We start from the raw sequence: 13,734 nt of genomic DNA, 5'->3' as shown, positions 1-13,734 counted from the left end.
GATAATCTTAAACAAGCCTAAACTCAATCATTAAGAACTAAATTTTGCATTTTTATGTGTCTAAAGGCATGGTACAGGTATTAACATATGTAGGTTTTTATTTTATTTATAGCCTACAATATTATGATTTTTGTTGACATTCTCAGTGCATAAATGTATATCTTTCCACGTGAGAAAGTAGGTTTTCTTTAATTGTTGAGTGAGATGGGGGAAACCCAGCAGAAATCCACAGCTGTTCATTGGCTGGTGGTGCCGATATAAATCTCACACCCCTGCATGTCGCGAGGTTTTATTAAAATCATGGCAAACAACACATATTGATCCGTGTCAGTGATCAAAAAGAGTAGATTTTCCTGCTCAAGGTTTTGGGTGACATTGACAGAAAAGGTAAGGCAGTAACGTTAGTTATTACATTATATTGTACAGTTTTCATATGAACAAGCTACACAACGTTCACGTTTACCGCGGTATTAAGATCATTTTTTAATGAACACCATTTTATCACGATATATATGTTAGGATAAATTCTTGTCTCGTGTCACCGTGAGCCATCTTTGGTCACTCGACAGGATTGTGGAAATGTCAAATCTTATACGGATACCAATTTATGAATCAAGTCAAATCTAATTGATTTTAATCTCTAAGTAAACTTTTTTAATTTTACAAACAAATTTAAAGTCATTGGCATGTCGTTCTTAACATTTTTTTTCCGCCATAATTTAATCACTTATGCTTCTAAATATTTATTATATTTATGTAATTATTATGTTTATTCATTAGTTTATTTAATTTTAAACTGCACAGTCCAAATAATATGAATCGCTAGAAGGTTAAATTGAAAGCCCTGACAAAGCTCGGTCCGACTTTCTTAATCACTTCATGACTTTTGTCTATTGCAGTAACGCGGTCTGACAGATTCATCTGATCTAAACATGGATGACAGCTGTTGGGAGAGCTCAGATTATGAAATCTTGGCAGAAATCGGCCAGGGCTCATACGGGAAAGTGTACAAAGCCAGAGAGAGGCGCGAACAGCAGCGCCTCATAGCGGTGAAGAGACTGAACATCCCCGAGGAGCCGGAGTCTGGCATCCCTCAGTTTGTGATACGAGAAGTGGCTCTTCTGCGAAAAATAGAGCACTTCAACCACCCAAACATAGTCAAGTGAGTATGGAAACGGTCAAATACCAGAGAAGTTTTGTGAGTTTTCAGTTTGAGAGCATTGTGACATCTCTCTTTAGGTTGCTGAATGTTTCAGCTGGATGGCAGAACCAGAAGTTTGACCTGACCTTGGTGTTTGAGTATATCGATCAAGACCTGACCACATTTCTCAGCAGAGCATCAGCGAAAGGCCTGGCCAGGGACAAAATCAAGGTTTGAACTTTGCTCCTCTCATTTTGCAGTGACAATCTTTTATATTCAGTAGAACAACAAAGGGGAAACCAGGTCTAGTTGACACATATTTTCTCAGGGAATGTGTCTCTCAGGCAATTTTTTGTATAGACACAGCAAAAAAGTTATTGAACACTTCCTCCATTATTTCCCAGGAAAAAAAGAACTCAGTTCAATGAACATACAACATGTCACATATAGAGATTACGTCTTAAGGCCCTTTTACACCAAGTACAATGACTATAATGATAAAGATGCATTTTTAAAAATCATTTCAAGTGTAAAAGAATAGCAGAGTCCACACCACAACTATAACAATAATGGTACAGAGGAATGATATAGTTGGACTCACTTTTAGAATATTTTTTTCCAACTGATGAACTATAAAAACATTGACAGCCAATCAGAGCTCAGTTCTAAAGAGCATTTAAAGTGCTAGACGACAAAACTGCAGTGCCTGCTTAGAATAAACAGAACGATATTGTGTGTTGGTGTGGACGTTAATATAGTTGTTATTTTTTTTGGTGTGAACGGGCCTTTAGATTGATGTGCTTTTCTCTCTCTTTCTTTATGTAGGATGTGATGCGTCAGCTGCTCAGTGGACTTGACTTCCTCCACACCAACACTGTCATCCACCGGGACCTGAAGCCAGACAATGTGCTTGTGAGCAGTCGAGGGGTGGTCAAGATCGCAGACTTTGGTTTAGCCAGGATATATACATACCATATCGCCCTCACCCCATGTGTATGGACCTCACATTCACGTTTACAGTAATAAGTGGAGTGGTAGGGAGCTCTGGTGTGTGATTTGTAATTGTGTGTTTGTGTAGGTTGTGACTCTGTGGTACAGGGCTCCAGAGGTCCTGTTGCAGTCCAGTTACATGTCTTCAGTGGATATGTGGAGTGCTGGCTGCATCTTTGCAGAGCTCTTTCTGTTAAGGTGAGAGCAAAACAGAGACTTTTTTTTACAATGGACGTCAAGTCGCAACCCGACATATACTACCGTTCTAAAGTCAGTTTTTATGCTTTTATTCAGCAAGGATGCATTAAATTGATCAAAAGTGACACTAAAGACATTTATAATGTCAAAAAGATTTCTGTTTCAAATAAATGCTGTTCTTTTGAACTTTCTATTCATCAAAGAATCCTGAAAAGATGCATCACGGTTTCCACAAACATATAAAGCAGCACAACTGTTTTCAACATTAATAATAGTAATAAATGTTTCTTGAGCAGCAAATCAGCATATTCTTTTGATTTCTGAAGGATCATGTGACACTGAAGACTGGAGTAATGATGCTGAAAATTCAGCTTTGACATCACAGGAATAAATTACTGTGTAATATACTGTATATTAAAATAGAAAATAGGTATTTTAAATTGTTTTTACATGTTACATTAAGAAATGTTATAGTTCCCAAACTTTTGAACGGTAGTGTGTTTTTCTGTAGTACAAACGTAAGCAAAAACATGCTTAATATTGAAAATTGAAATGTATTTATATTACCATGAACTGCATAAGTCAAGTCAGTAGGTATAACAATTATTATTTTAAAGTTTGTTTTATTATCCTTGTGGTTTATAAATTTATAGTGTTTATTTTGTGATGGTATCATAGTCTGCACACCTTGTGTATTTAATGTAGTCTGGGTCATATTTTCTTTTGCCTTATGCAGTCGTGTTTATGGTTTTGAGGATGTCAAACAATCACTAATATAAGGCAGGCCTAATATAAATCTTTAACCAAGTGACAGATGAATTTGCACCAAAATACAAACAGCTTTTCAATATCTGAGATTGAACTTTCTCGACTTTTCTGCAGGCCGTTGTTTTGTGGATTCACAGAGATCCAGCAGCTGCAAAAGATCTTTGAGTGAGTGAAAATACTTTGCGTTCCCAAATCTCAGTTAATATTAACTGCAACCAAGAACTACAAACTTTTGTGATAATTGTATGTTCCCTCTCTCACAGGGTAATTGGTTTGCCAGGTGAGGAGGACTGGCCCATAGAAAGCCCTGTCTGCTACACTCCTGCCTGGGTTGAGACAAAGCCAACAGCACAACTACTGCCCAGCCTCGCCCATGAGGAGAATGACCTGTTGTCTGTAAGTGTTACTCATTGATTCCTATATGGAGTGAGATTTTAGTGACTGGTACTCAAAATACACATTTAAATAGCTTTTTTCTTGTCTGAAACTTCCTTCTCCATGCAGCAATTTTTGGCTTTCAATCCAGCTCATCGCATCTCTGCCTGCAGAGCTTTGACTCACCCTTTCCTGGCAGATCGCAGCAGTGAAGATGAGTGAAGAGGGCGGGGTCACATAATTAGACTGGCTCCTCCCATCCAGTCTGAGGCGCACCAAGAATTATTCTGCCACAAGAGCTATTAGGTTGATTTTTAAATAATGGAGTGAAGTGCAACACCTTAACCATTGGATCACGTTTTTTTTTTTCTTTCTTTTTTTTTTCTCTCATATAAAAACTACTTGGTGAAAATTGAAAATGTTACTGATGCTCTGTACTGATGATGTTTAAAAAGAAACAAATGCCCTTATGAAACTCTCTAACCGAAGCTCTCCTGCCCTGATATTTTATTTTATATACCAACACCTTGTTCTCATGTTTACAGAGGTTTAGGAATGAGAAATTGTCTTTTTCACTTGTGACAACTCTCTAATAATGACATTTTGTGTATGTTGCAGCACAATTGGTTGTTTAACAGGTAAGTTTGATGTTTCCAGATTGTTTCAATGTGCTACTTTAAAGATGTTTTTGAAAGTTTACTTTTTTATAGTAACATTTTTATACCATTTTGTGTTTGTTTTGCCTTAATTTTAAAGGTATACAATGTTTTAGGTTCTGAGCAAAATGTTTGAAGTTTTGTGTTTTCTGTTCCTGATGAATTTGAGGTAAACAAACTAGAGCCAACGGTGCCTGTTTGTTGTTGAATGAGCTGAGATTGGTATTTAAGCTTAGTTGATATTATGATTTTTCAAATGAATACAAATCAATTAAATATGTAATTGAATGCACATTTTACTATTTTCTTTATACTGACACTTCAGTAATAAAAAGCTATTTCAACATTGTTTGCCGCCTTTTTTCTTTAACCGCCGTCAAGAATATCTAATGCAATTGTAAAGAACAAGATGACTACAGTTATGAAAGGTGGCCACTGGGAGGCAGTCATGCCACAGTATAATATATATATATATATATTTTTTTTTTAACAATAGCACATGACATGACCACATTGGAACTAGTTCAGTCCCATGGAATGACATCTGGCATCCCCAAAAAACGTAATGCAGAGGGATCAGTGAGTCCATTAAAGGTGCAATAGGTGATTCTCTAGACTACAGAAACATTTTTTTGTCAAACTGGTTGAAAGTGTAATATCCTGATAGCACTCACTATGTTAAACGGTCTAAATGCATTTTTATAAATATTTATCGTCTGTGTGAGGCATAGGACCATAAAATGTTAATCCAATCTTTATATTCTGTCCGAATGAAATAATACAATGTCCCACCTGCCTGTCTTTGTATGTTTTTACATTCCCTTGCACACCCAGTTCACGTAGACATCACATATCATTAGCGTGTTGCATGCTATGCAGTTTATACAGACTACAAACAGACCTCAGTCACAAGCACCGAGAAAAAAAAAAAAAAAAACAGCAGCCACGGTACCTACCAAATCAAAACAACGAGCTTATGCTGCGTTCATGCCATAACTACCGTAAGTAAGAGATGTCAACCCATGACGTTGTAACCGAAGCTGTTTAGAATTATGCGTTTCCATGTCAACAGTATCAACACCGAAATGAGTCTGCAGCAGCAGTCAGGTACAAGCTCTCCAAGTTATTTACGTTCATTATTATTGTAATGTTATATGCTTTGAGACATGAGGTAGTTTAATGCAGTCTCTTTAGTGACAGTTTTCCGAGAGCTGCTGTGTGCGCGCATTCATGTGTTTTGGAGGAGGCGTGGCTTTGGACAGCGATTTGTAGGGAGGGTGGCATGTTTTCAATGCTAGTAGGCTAACGTTAGCATTTCCCAGATCTCCTACTGCACCTTTAAATATCCATGTAGATCCAAATTAAAAGTGCACTCAAAAATTTGTTCATTTGTTTAGCTGGCTTCCGTTGGTACTAGCTACTAGTGGTTTTGCACTATACTAAGCACTGTATACTGACACCTGTCGGCCTGGATTCTTAAAATATGTTTACTAACAAAAGTTGTTCTATTTTTGTTCCTTTTCGTTTGTGTTTCTCTGTCTCATTCAACACACATCCACAGCGTTTCTTTTTTTTATTAGAAACTCCGTCGAGTGCATGTGATGTAAAAAATAATGGCGCCCATGAGGGGGCGACCCGCTCCATGTAACGCAAAACGTTTTTTCTAATCTAGACTACTGATGTGAATCGTCATTACATGCGAGTGTAAATCATTTTAATAATATTTCTTAAAAGTGCTGTTCTGTAACACTTTTAAATTAGCAAAAAATTATGAGTGCGACCTGAAGTAGCTTTTTTAATAAAATGAGCTGTGGCCCCTTGCAATGGAATGTTGCCCCCTAGTCATGGGGGTATTTTTATCTCTCTCTCTCTCTCTCTCTCTCTCTCTCTCTCTCTCTCTCTCTCTCTCTCTCTATCTCTCTGTCACTTCCCAACCCAACCCCATCGCCAACCCCTCCTCCTCCCCCCCACACACCCTAAAAGGCATGTCACACTCTCTCATTGCCATTGGGGCAGTGTAGGCTATGTGTGTGTAGCTGTCAGTGTTGATCCGAGCGCACAGCTGATCCATCCACAGATCGAGTAAGTACCGTCATTCATTTCTGCTGTTACATTTATCACGAGTTTTAAGAAAATCAACAGTCAGATTTTCCTATCGTTCTGAAACTAAACGACAAAACGAACTTTTCAGTTCATATCATAAAGTTGCTTTGGCAGTTCATACTAAACATTTCAATAATGTCTTTCTCGTGCAATGAGATGGCGCGCTGGAATTTGCTTGCAGTCAAATAAGTTTTTTAATTGTATTGAGGAACTTTACTGTATAAAGTGAGTGAAATGTGATATCTGCTCCAGTATCCTGCTCAATACATATCTGTGACTGTGCTTGCACCTTGCAGCGCAGCAAACGCACCTGTACACCTCAAATTAAATACTTCCTCAAGTTTCTAATAGCACAATCTATAAATGTACGATACTGCAAATTCATGCAAAATCATTTGACCATGTGGTACTTTATTTTCATATTGTGGTCGCCTGAATTTTCTCACCAGAGCTTGATAAGCAGTATGTTAAAGGTGGTTATTATTTTGGAGAATAGATATTACAGTTTCTGCAATTATTTATGAAAATGCTTTGCATTATAAAGTGTACTATACAGTCTTATGAATACCTCTATAATACATCATATGTACTGGCGTCAAAGTGTTACAGGTTATAATTATTATTCAAATTGTGTGCATAATAAAGGATAATGATCATAATGGGAAATTAATTGTATCTTGGAAATTCTTCCATGAGATTATGAGTGTGTGTGTGTGTGTGTGTGTGTGAGGGTTATGACTTGACAAGGTCAAAAGCTATGTCATTTCTGTCATCCACTGCCATTTATTTTTTAATTTATATGTTCATGCAGACAGTTCCTGATAAACTCTTAAACATCTTGTTGAACTGTTTGCCTCTTGTCCTAAGACTATTACCATGCCTGTCATGATGGTGTTAAAAATAACTTTGACATTGCATTACCTGATCATAGCTCAGTATGGGGGCTAGAAGTGCTGGAATCCCATAATGGTTATAACTGTAAGTCCATGAACTTGCTCTACTCTGAATCCTTGTGATGTAACGGAGCTAAATGACATGTAATAGGACGTGTCTTGTAGTAAAGTGTCTTATAGCGAACAGAGTCTTTAAAATAGTCATGCAAATCTTCAAACTCTTAGTGTACAAACCTACATCTGAATTTTTTTATTGTTTTGCTGGTAATTCCCACATAAGAACAATTTGATGCAGTTTTTGCATTTAGTCTTTGAACTATTCAATAGTTTTGTCTTTTGTTGAGGTAATTTGTTTCGACTAATATTTCTTTCTTTCTTTTATTTTATATTTTTTGAACCGTTATTCATACTTTTCTGTGGTTATCAGTGACAGATATTTGTGACTGTGGTTATTTTTGACTGTTTGTATCCGCTTGTCTGTGTTGCTCGTTCCAGACAAACTGTCAGTCTGTACAATAGTGGTGGAGATTTTAAGGGTGTGTTCACACTTGGCAGGTTTGGTTCAATTAAAACGAACTCTTGTGCAATTCCTCTGTTAGTGTAGATCATTTGAATGAGTGTGAATGCTGCCATCTGAACCTTGGTGTGCACCAAACAAGCGGAACGAAACCCCTGATAGAATGGGTCTCGGTCCACTTCCAATCAAACTCGACTGAAATGTGAACTCAACATGGACCAAAGACATCTAGACAAACCAAAAACAAGAAGTGATGTCACAAGATGCGACCAAAAACGACAGAATGCTCAAGCATACATGGTTCTTTTTGTCATGGGAGCTATGTTGCCCATTACAGTTCGGTACAGATGTCGGAAACGCCATCTTCATCTGTGTGTGCAATAGAAGAATTCCTGGTGCTGTTTTGACTCCTAAACATTTTATAAGCTCTTTATGAGTTATGTATGCACATACAACAAGCGCATTTAGCCCAGCCCACACCATTGTTTTGAATGCTTAGTAAGTTCCAGCGCAAAATATATATCTTAAAAGTCTTTTGTATCTTTAGGTTAGTAGATAAAAATGACTATGTCCAGACCAAAATAACTAAGAGAATCGAACTACTAGTGTGAACAAACCCTTAACTCTTTCTGCAGGTTACATTGTTATGCTAGTAGGTGGTGACAAGTTAATGTCTTTATGAATGATTCATTTGAATCATTCAATCATTTGTTCAAAAATGCTGATTCATTCATGAATAAAAAAATTGACTGTTTTCATGAATAAGTCATTGAATCATTTACTCAACCAATCTGTTCAGAAACACTACTGTCTCTGTCATTTTAAAGGCTGCGCCCTCCTGAGGTCGCATTCGTCGACCGTATAGGTAATTGAGGCTGCTGTCTCGTTTTAGAAAAGCACCCATTATAAAAATGGATTTTTATTCCGCATAATTACTGTAATTTCTTTCTTACTTTGGAATGTAATGGATTTTCTGAAATGAGACAGTGTAGCTGTGGCTTTGTTTGTAACTTTTTTCAATTAAGAGGTAAAAACAAAGAAAGTTTTGTTTGAAAAGGTAAGTTGCTCAATATTACCTTCTTGTTCATTGAATTGTTTTTTATTGAACACATTCTGTCTCTGCCTTGTTACATGTAACCTATCAGAAAGCCATTGTTGCTAGTTCTAACATGACATTTTCGGATTAGTAACAGAAGCTTGGACACAAAAAACATCATTCCCTGAATCTGTGGTGTAACCTGCTGCATCATGCTGTGCTGATATATGGCAATTACACTTGCTCATGTGATTTTGCTTTAATGAAGTTATTTACTTATTTAGTGTAGTGTTTGCATAAATGTAATATGTAGAATTAATGGCTGTTAATCAAAACAACAATTTAAAGGGGAACTATTATGCCCCTTTTCACAAGATGTAATATAAGTCTCTGGTGTTCCCTGAATGCGTCTGTGAAGTTTCAGCTCAAAATATCACACAGATCATTTATTATAGCTTGACAAATTTGCCCCTATTTGGGTGTGAGCAAAAACACACCGTTTTTGTGTCCCTTTAAATGCAAATGAGCTGCTGCTCCTGGCCCCCTTTCCAAAAGAGGGCGGAGCTTTAACAGCTCACGCTTCGGTTGCTCGACAACAACAAATCTGGACAATCTCACACAGACAAAGTGACAATTGTGAGTAACGGTGTTCAGACTTACATTGTTCAAACCGGAGTCGGACTTTGATGGAGAGACTCAGGAAGAAGTTGCAACTTTTAGAATTTATCTAGATGTTTCTGAAGGGTTAGTGGATAAATTTATGAAGTTGCCGTGGAGCATGTGCCGTCATGTTAATCTTTTGTGCAAATCCAGCGTTGAATTGACCCTCGCTTGTGAAGCAGTCCGGCGTAAAATGACGGCATGGCAACAACACTCTACTACAACAACTCTTCCTCTTCTCTAAAGCAGCCCAACATGGCCTCACCCACTTTGTTGCGTGTTCTCGGGGCCAGGGTTTATGTAAATTTTAGGGTTTGTGATGCCACCAACCTGGGAAGAAACCCGTTGTAGTTCCTACCAGACGTTTGTTGTAATCCTTAAAAAGTGATTTCTGTAAAAGAAAATATCTCCCTTTGCATTGAACTTTGAGCGTCGTCACTTTGCAGATGTTGTTTATGCTCTAACAGCAACATTACACACTAACTAAAGTTAAAAAAAGTGAAATCATAATCAACCACCCCTTTAAGCCTAAAGTCACCAAGAAATCAAAATTGACCATTCTTATTTTTTATGGAATATTGCAGTATTTATTATAAATTAATTATCTGTGCACGTCATTATATGTCATCATAAATAACTTCCCCTCCCTCTTGCAGCGACATCTCTTCTTCTGTGATGACATGTTTACTGGCATGAGGGCGGGACAACCTGCCACTCACATGACATCACAGCAATAGCAAACCACAACCATCCAACGATACAATCTATTCCCTGGTTGACACAATTCCTGCCCTACATTTTTTCTTGTTCGAGAAGCCGTTTCACTCAACCTTCTGTTTCATGCTGACTTTAAGTTAGACAGCAGCCCAAAACAAAATAGCAACCATTATTGTTATTAATAATAACAATAACAATATTAAACAAAATTGAAACCATTATTTTTAGTATTATTATTATATATTTTTGTCTGATTAATTATTGTGTCAAAAACCAGAATAAATAAATAATTTAAAGCACATCTGAAGATGTGTACCATACTGAATGCATTTCACCTGCTCCTGTTTCTCTTTTCAACATGAGTACAAACCCTTTGGTGATTAATAAACTATTTAATTGGTGTATCTCAAATGCATCTTGTATTACCTGTTTTTCCTGGCACAAGCTTATATGAGACTTAATCTTAATGCAGTTGGATTGTTGTGAATTAGCCACAAGAAAACAAGAAAACACACCTGCCATAAGCTAGCTGTAGTACAATTAATCCAACGGCTGTTAAGCAAGATAAGTGGCGTGCGCTGTGAATACCTCAGACATAACTAGTGAATCGTGAATGCTGCCGTCTATGTGTGTGTGTGTTTGTTTGCGTATGTCTGTGCTCAGCACATGTCCATGTCAGATAGAGTTACTGGATTAAGGACTGATGAGTCTAACTGATCCCAAACGTCAGCCAGCTACTACAGCGCCTTTCCATCCCGTATCCTCAAACTCCCTCTCTCACGTGACTCGCTCTGTCTCTCTGACTCTGTCATCATAATGTCTCTAGTGTAGCCACCTTGTTTTGTTGCTTACTGCTGGATGCTGTGTAGGTTTTTGGTGTCATCAAAAAGGACACTGTTATATTACGCACACAAAAATATATAAAATGTAAGTTTTAAGTAAAATCAAAGTGGTGCCAAACTGACAGCCTGCAGTGATAAGTTTATTGCACTTTTATAACCACTTAGAATTTTTTGTTTTGTTTTGGTAAGTTAAATAGTTGACAACACAGATGTTGCTACATGCACATTCAAATATTTTTTATTATGTTTTACAAAAATATTAATAGATTTATAAATATTTATTTAGATGTTTAAAATCAGCATACACATTTTGATTTTGTCACATACTGTACTGTGTGCTCTCCTGATTTGAGACTCTTATCAGGGGTCGTGACATGGCTAAGCTTGTTAAATCTCTCAGGAAAGTCACTCTCAGATGAGACCTGACTCTCATGCTCCCTATAGAGAGGATATTGTTGCTGAAGATCTGGTTCAGTATTGCATTAAAAGTCTGTTAAGAGGTTTAAACTAATATTAGCCTTTATATATATATATATTATATATAAAATATATGTGTGTGTGTGTGTGTGTGTGTGTGGCAAAATAGCATTAGAATTACTGACTTGTATATTATTTATCTGCATTTATATGTAGGCCAGCTGTTTAGTTGTACCAAAATGACAGTCGGAGGATCCCTAAATGATGCGGTCTTGAATTGCAGAATTGACTTGTTGAATTAAAGTTCTTTGAACTTTGTGATGTCACAGAGTTAAATATATCAACCTGTAATTTCCAGTATTAACATATGACAGTATTTAGAGTTCTTGGAGGAACTTAGGTCCATTTTGTAAGTTCCTCAAAGAACTATTTTCATCATGGAAATTGTGATTCTTCATTAAACTATTGATGTAGATTTGAGAGCTCAGACTCTGCTTTGGGCTCCTGAAACACCATATAAGGCTCACTGAGTGAAGTTGAACCCCTCTCTGTGCTGTAGTACTGCTGGATCTTTGCTCTGTTGTTATATTGAGGCTATTGTGTTTCAGTTGTGAGCGGATCTGGCAGAATGCTGATGCTTACAGTTTGCTTATTTAGGAGAAGAGGACCCCCCTACAAACACACACACACACACACACACACACACACACACACACACACACACACACACACACACACACACACACACACACACACTCATAGCTCCTCTTTAAATGCAGCTCTCTTGGAGGGCTCCCATGGGTTGACCATCAACCACATGCCAGGTCCATGTTGTATATGGGCGATAAGATGATGATGTCATTATTTATTTATGAGTAAAGCTGTGTTTGTGTTGTTATGGCAGCTTGGTGACTAGGTAACCACATATGTAGAGTCATGAATGATAATTTAGGAAGGCCTGTTCTGACCAGTCCTGTTTGGGTAATTTCATGCATTACAGCAGAGTGTGACTAACAAGATTATGGCTTACAGTCTGTATTCACACCAGGTGCATTAGCTCCACTTGTTCTTCAGGTTCCTCATGTTATTGTTCAGAAATGATGCATTGAAGCATAAAAATAAACAATAATACTAATTTCTAAACTGAGTTTTCCTTTAAAACATGCTTCTCTGACCATCAACATCTATTTGACAGATAGTACTGAATCATCAACACTATCCAATAGAGTAAAACAAACAGCAAAAATCCAAAAAGATAATTAGCAGGAGTGCTCTTTTAAAATATATATATATTTTTAAATTAATACTTTTATTCATAAAGGACATTAAATTGATCAAAAGTGACAATAAAGAATATTACATTGATACAACAAAATTCTGTTTCAAATAAATGTTGCTTTCTATTCATAAGAGAATCCTGAAAAAAATATATCAAGGTTTCCACGAAAATATTAAGCAGCACAACTTTTTTCAACATTGATAATAATAAGAAATGTTTCCTGATCAGCAAATCATCATATTAGAATGATTTCTGAAGGATCATGTGACACTGAAAACTGGAATAATGATGCTGAAAATTCAGCTTTGACATCACAGGAATAAATTACATTTTAAAATAGATTAAGATAGAAAACCGTCCTTTTCAATTGTAATAATATTTTACAATATTACTGTTTTTACTGTATTTTTGATCAAATGAATGCAGCCTTGATGAATACAGTGTTAGTATATTTTTGGAGCTATTAAAGGGTTAGTTCACCCAAAAATGAAAATTCTGTCATTAATTACTCACCATCATGCCGTTCCACACCCATAAAACCATCTTCAGAACACAAATTAAGATATTTTTGATAAAATCCGATGGCTCAGTGAGGCCTGCATTGACAGCAATATAATTAACACTTTCAGATGCCCAGAAAGCTACTAAAGACGTATTTAAAACAGTTCATGTGACTACAGTGGTTCAACCTTAATGTTATAAAGCGACGAGAATACTTTTTGTGCGACAAAAAAAACAACAAAATAATGACTTTATTCAACAATATCTAGTGAGGGGTGATTTCAAAACACTGCTTATGAAGCTTCAAAGCTTTACGAATCTTTTGTTTCGAATCAGTGGTTCGGAGCGTGTATCAAACTGCCAAAGTCACATGATTTCAGTAAACGAGGCTTCGTTACGTCATAAGTGTTTCGAAACATTTCAAAATTTCAGTGGTTCACGTGACTTTGGCAGTTTGATACAGGCTCCGAACCACTGATTCAAAACAAAAGATTCGTAAAGCTTCGAAGCTTCATGAAGCAGTGTTTTGAAATCACCCATCACTAGATATTGTTGAATAAAGTCGTTATTTTGTTTTCTTGGTGCACAAAAAGTATTCTCATCACTTCATAATATTAAGATTGAACCACTGTAGTCACATG

The 13,734-nt window shown here is 36.7% G+C and overlaps 2 protein-coding genes across 6 annotated transcripts in view; both read left to right on the top strand.

The window, feature by feature from the left end:
• Positions 1 to 19: 19 nt before the first annotated feature.
• Positions 20 to 4,477, top strand: cdk21 (cyclin-dependent kinase 21). Of its 2 annotated transcripts, XM_051888125.1 has the most exons (8): positions 20 to 387; positions 900 to 1,162; positions 1,240 to 1,372; positions 1,967 to 2,134; positions 2,220 to 2,329; positions 3,212 to 3,262; positions 3,361 to 3,493; positions 3,602 to 4,477. In XM_051888125.1, exons 2-8 carry the CDS (start codon positions 933 to 935, stop codon positions 3,692 to 3,694), a joined length of 918 nt encoding a protein of 305 aa, XP_051744085.1. In that variant the 5' UTR covers positions 20 to 387; positions 900 to 932; the 3' UTR covers positions 3,695 to 4,477. The 2 variants fall into 2 exon arrangements, with proteins under 2 accessions (XP_051744085.1, XP_051744086.1); XM_051888126.1 differs by having other exon boundaries at positions 20 to 1,162; positions 3,567 to 4,477.
• Positions 4,478 to 6,138: 1,661 nt separating this feature from the next.
• The window catches only part of svilc (supervillin c), a 31,820-nt gene continuing 24,224 nt past the window's right edge, over positions 6,139 to 13,734 (top strand). For all 4 annotated transcript variants that reach the window (XM_051886821.1, XM_051886820.1, XM_051886819.1 and 1 more), the window contains exon 1: positions 6,139 to 6,210. The gene's annotated coding sequence lies outside the window, so the exon portion shown is untranslated. The remainder of the gene's footprint in view (positions 6,211 to 13,734) is intronic.

Source organism: Ctenopharyngodon idella, chromosome 3, assembly GCF_019924925.1.
Source record: "Ctenopharyngodon idella isolate HZGC_01 chromosome 3, HZGC01, whole genome shotgun sequence".
Classification (NCBI taxonomy): Eukaryota; Metazoa; Chordata; class Actinopteri; order Cypriniformes; family Xenocyprididae; genus Ctenopharyngodon; species Ctenopharyngodon idella.
The sequence above is the reverse complement of the archived record's forward strand: the minus strand, read 5'-3'. Positions and strand labels throughout refer to the sequence as shown.

Bases quoted from the DNA above. Each gene is read 5' to 3' on its own strand.
- cdk21 (XM_051888125.1), top strand. From the start codon at position 933: ATGGATGACAGCTGTTGGGAGAGCTCAGATTATGAAATCTTGGCAGAA. The intron at 1,163-1,239 runs GTGAGTATGGAA...ATCTCTCTTTAG, and splicing joins AACCACCCAAACATAGTCAA to GTTGCTGAATGTTTCAGCTG. The intron at 1,373-1,966 runs GTTTGAACTTTG...TTCTTTATGTAG, and splicing joins TGGCCAGGGACAAAATCAAG to GATGTGATGCGTCAGCTGCT.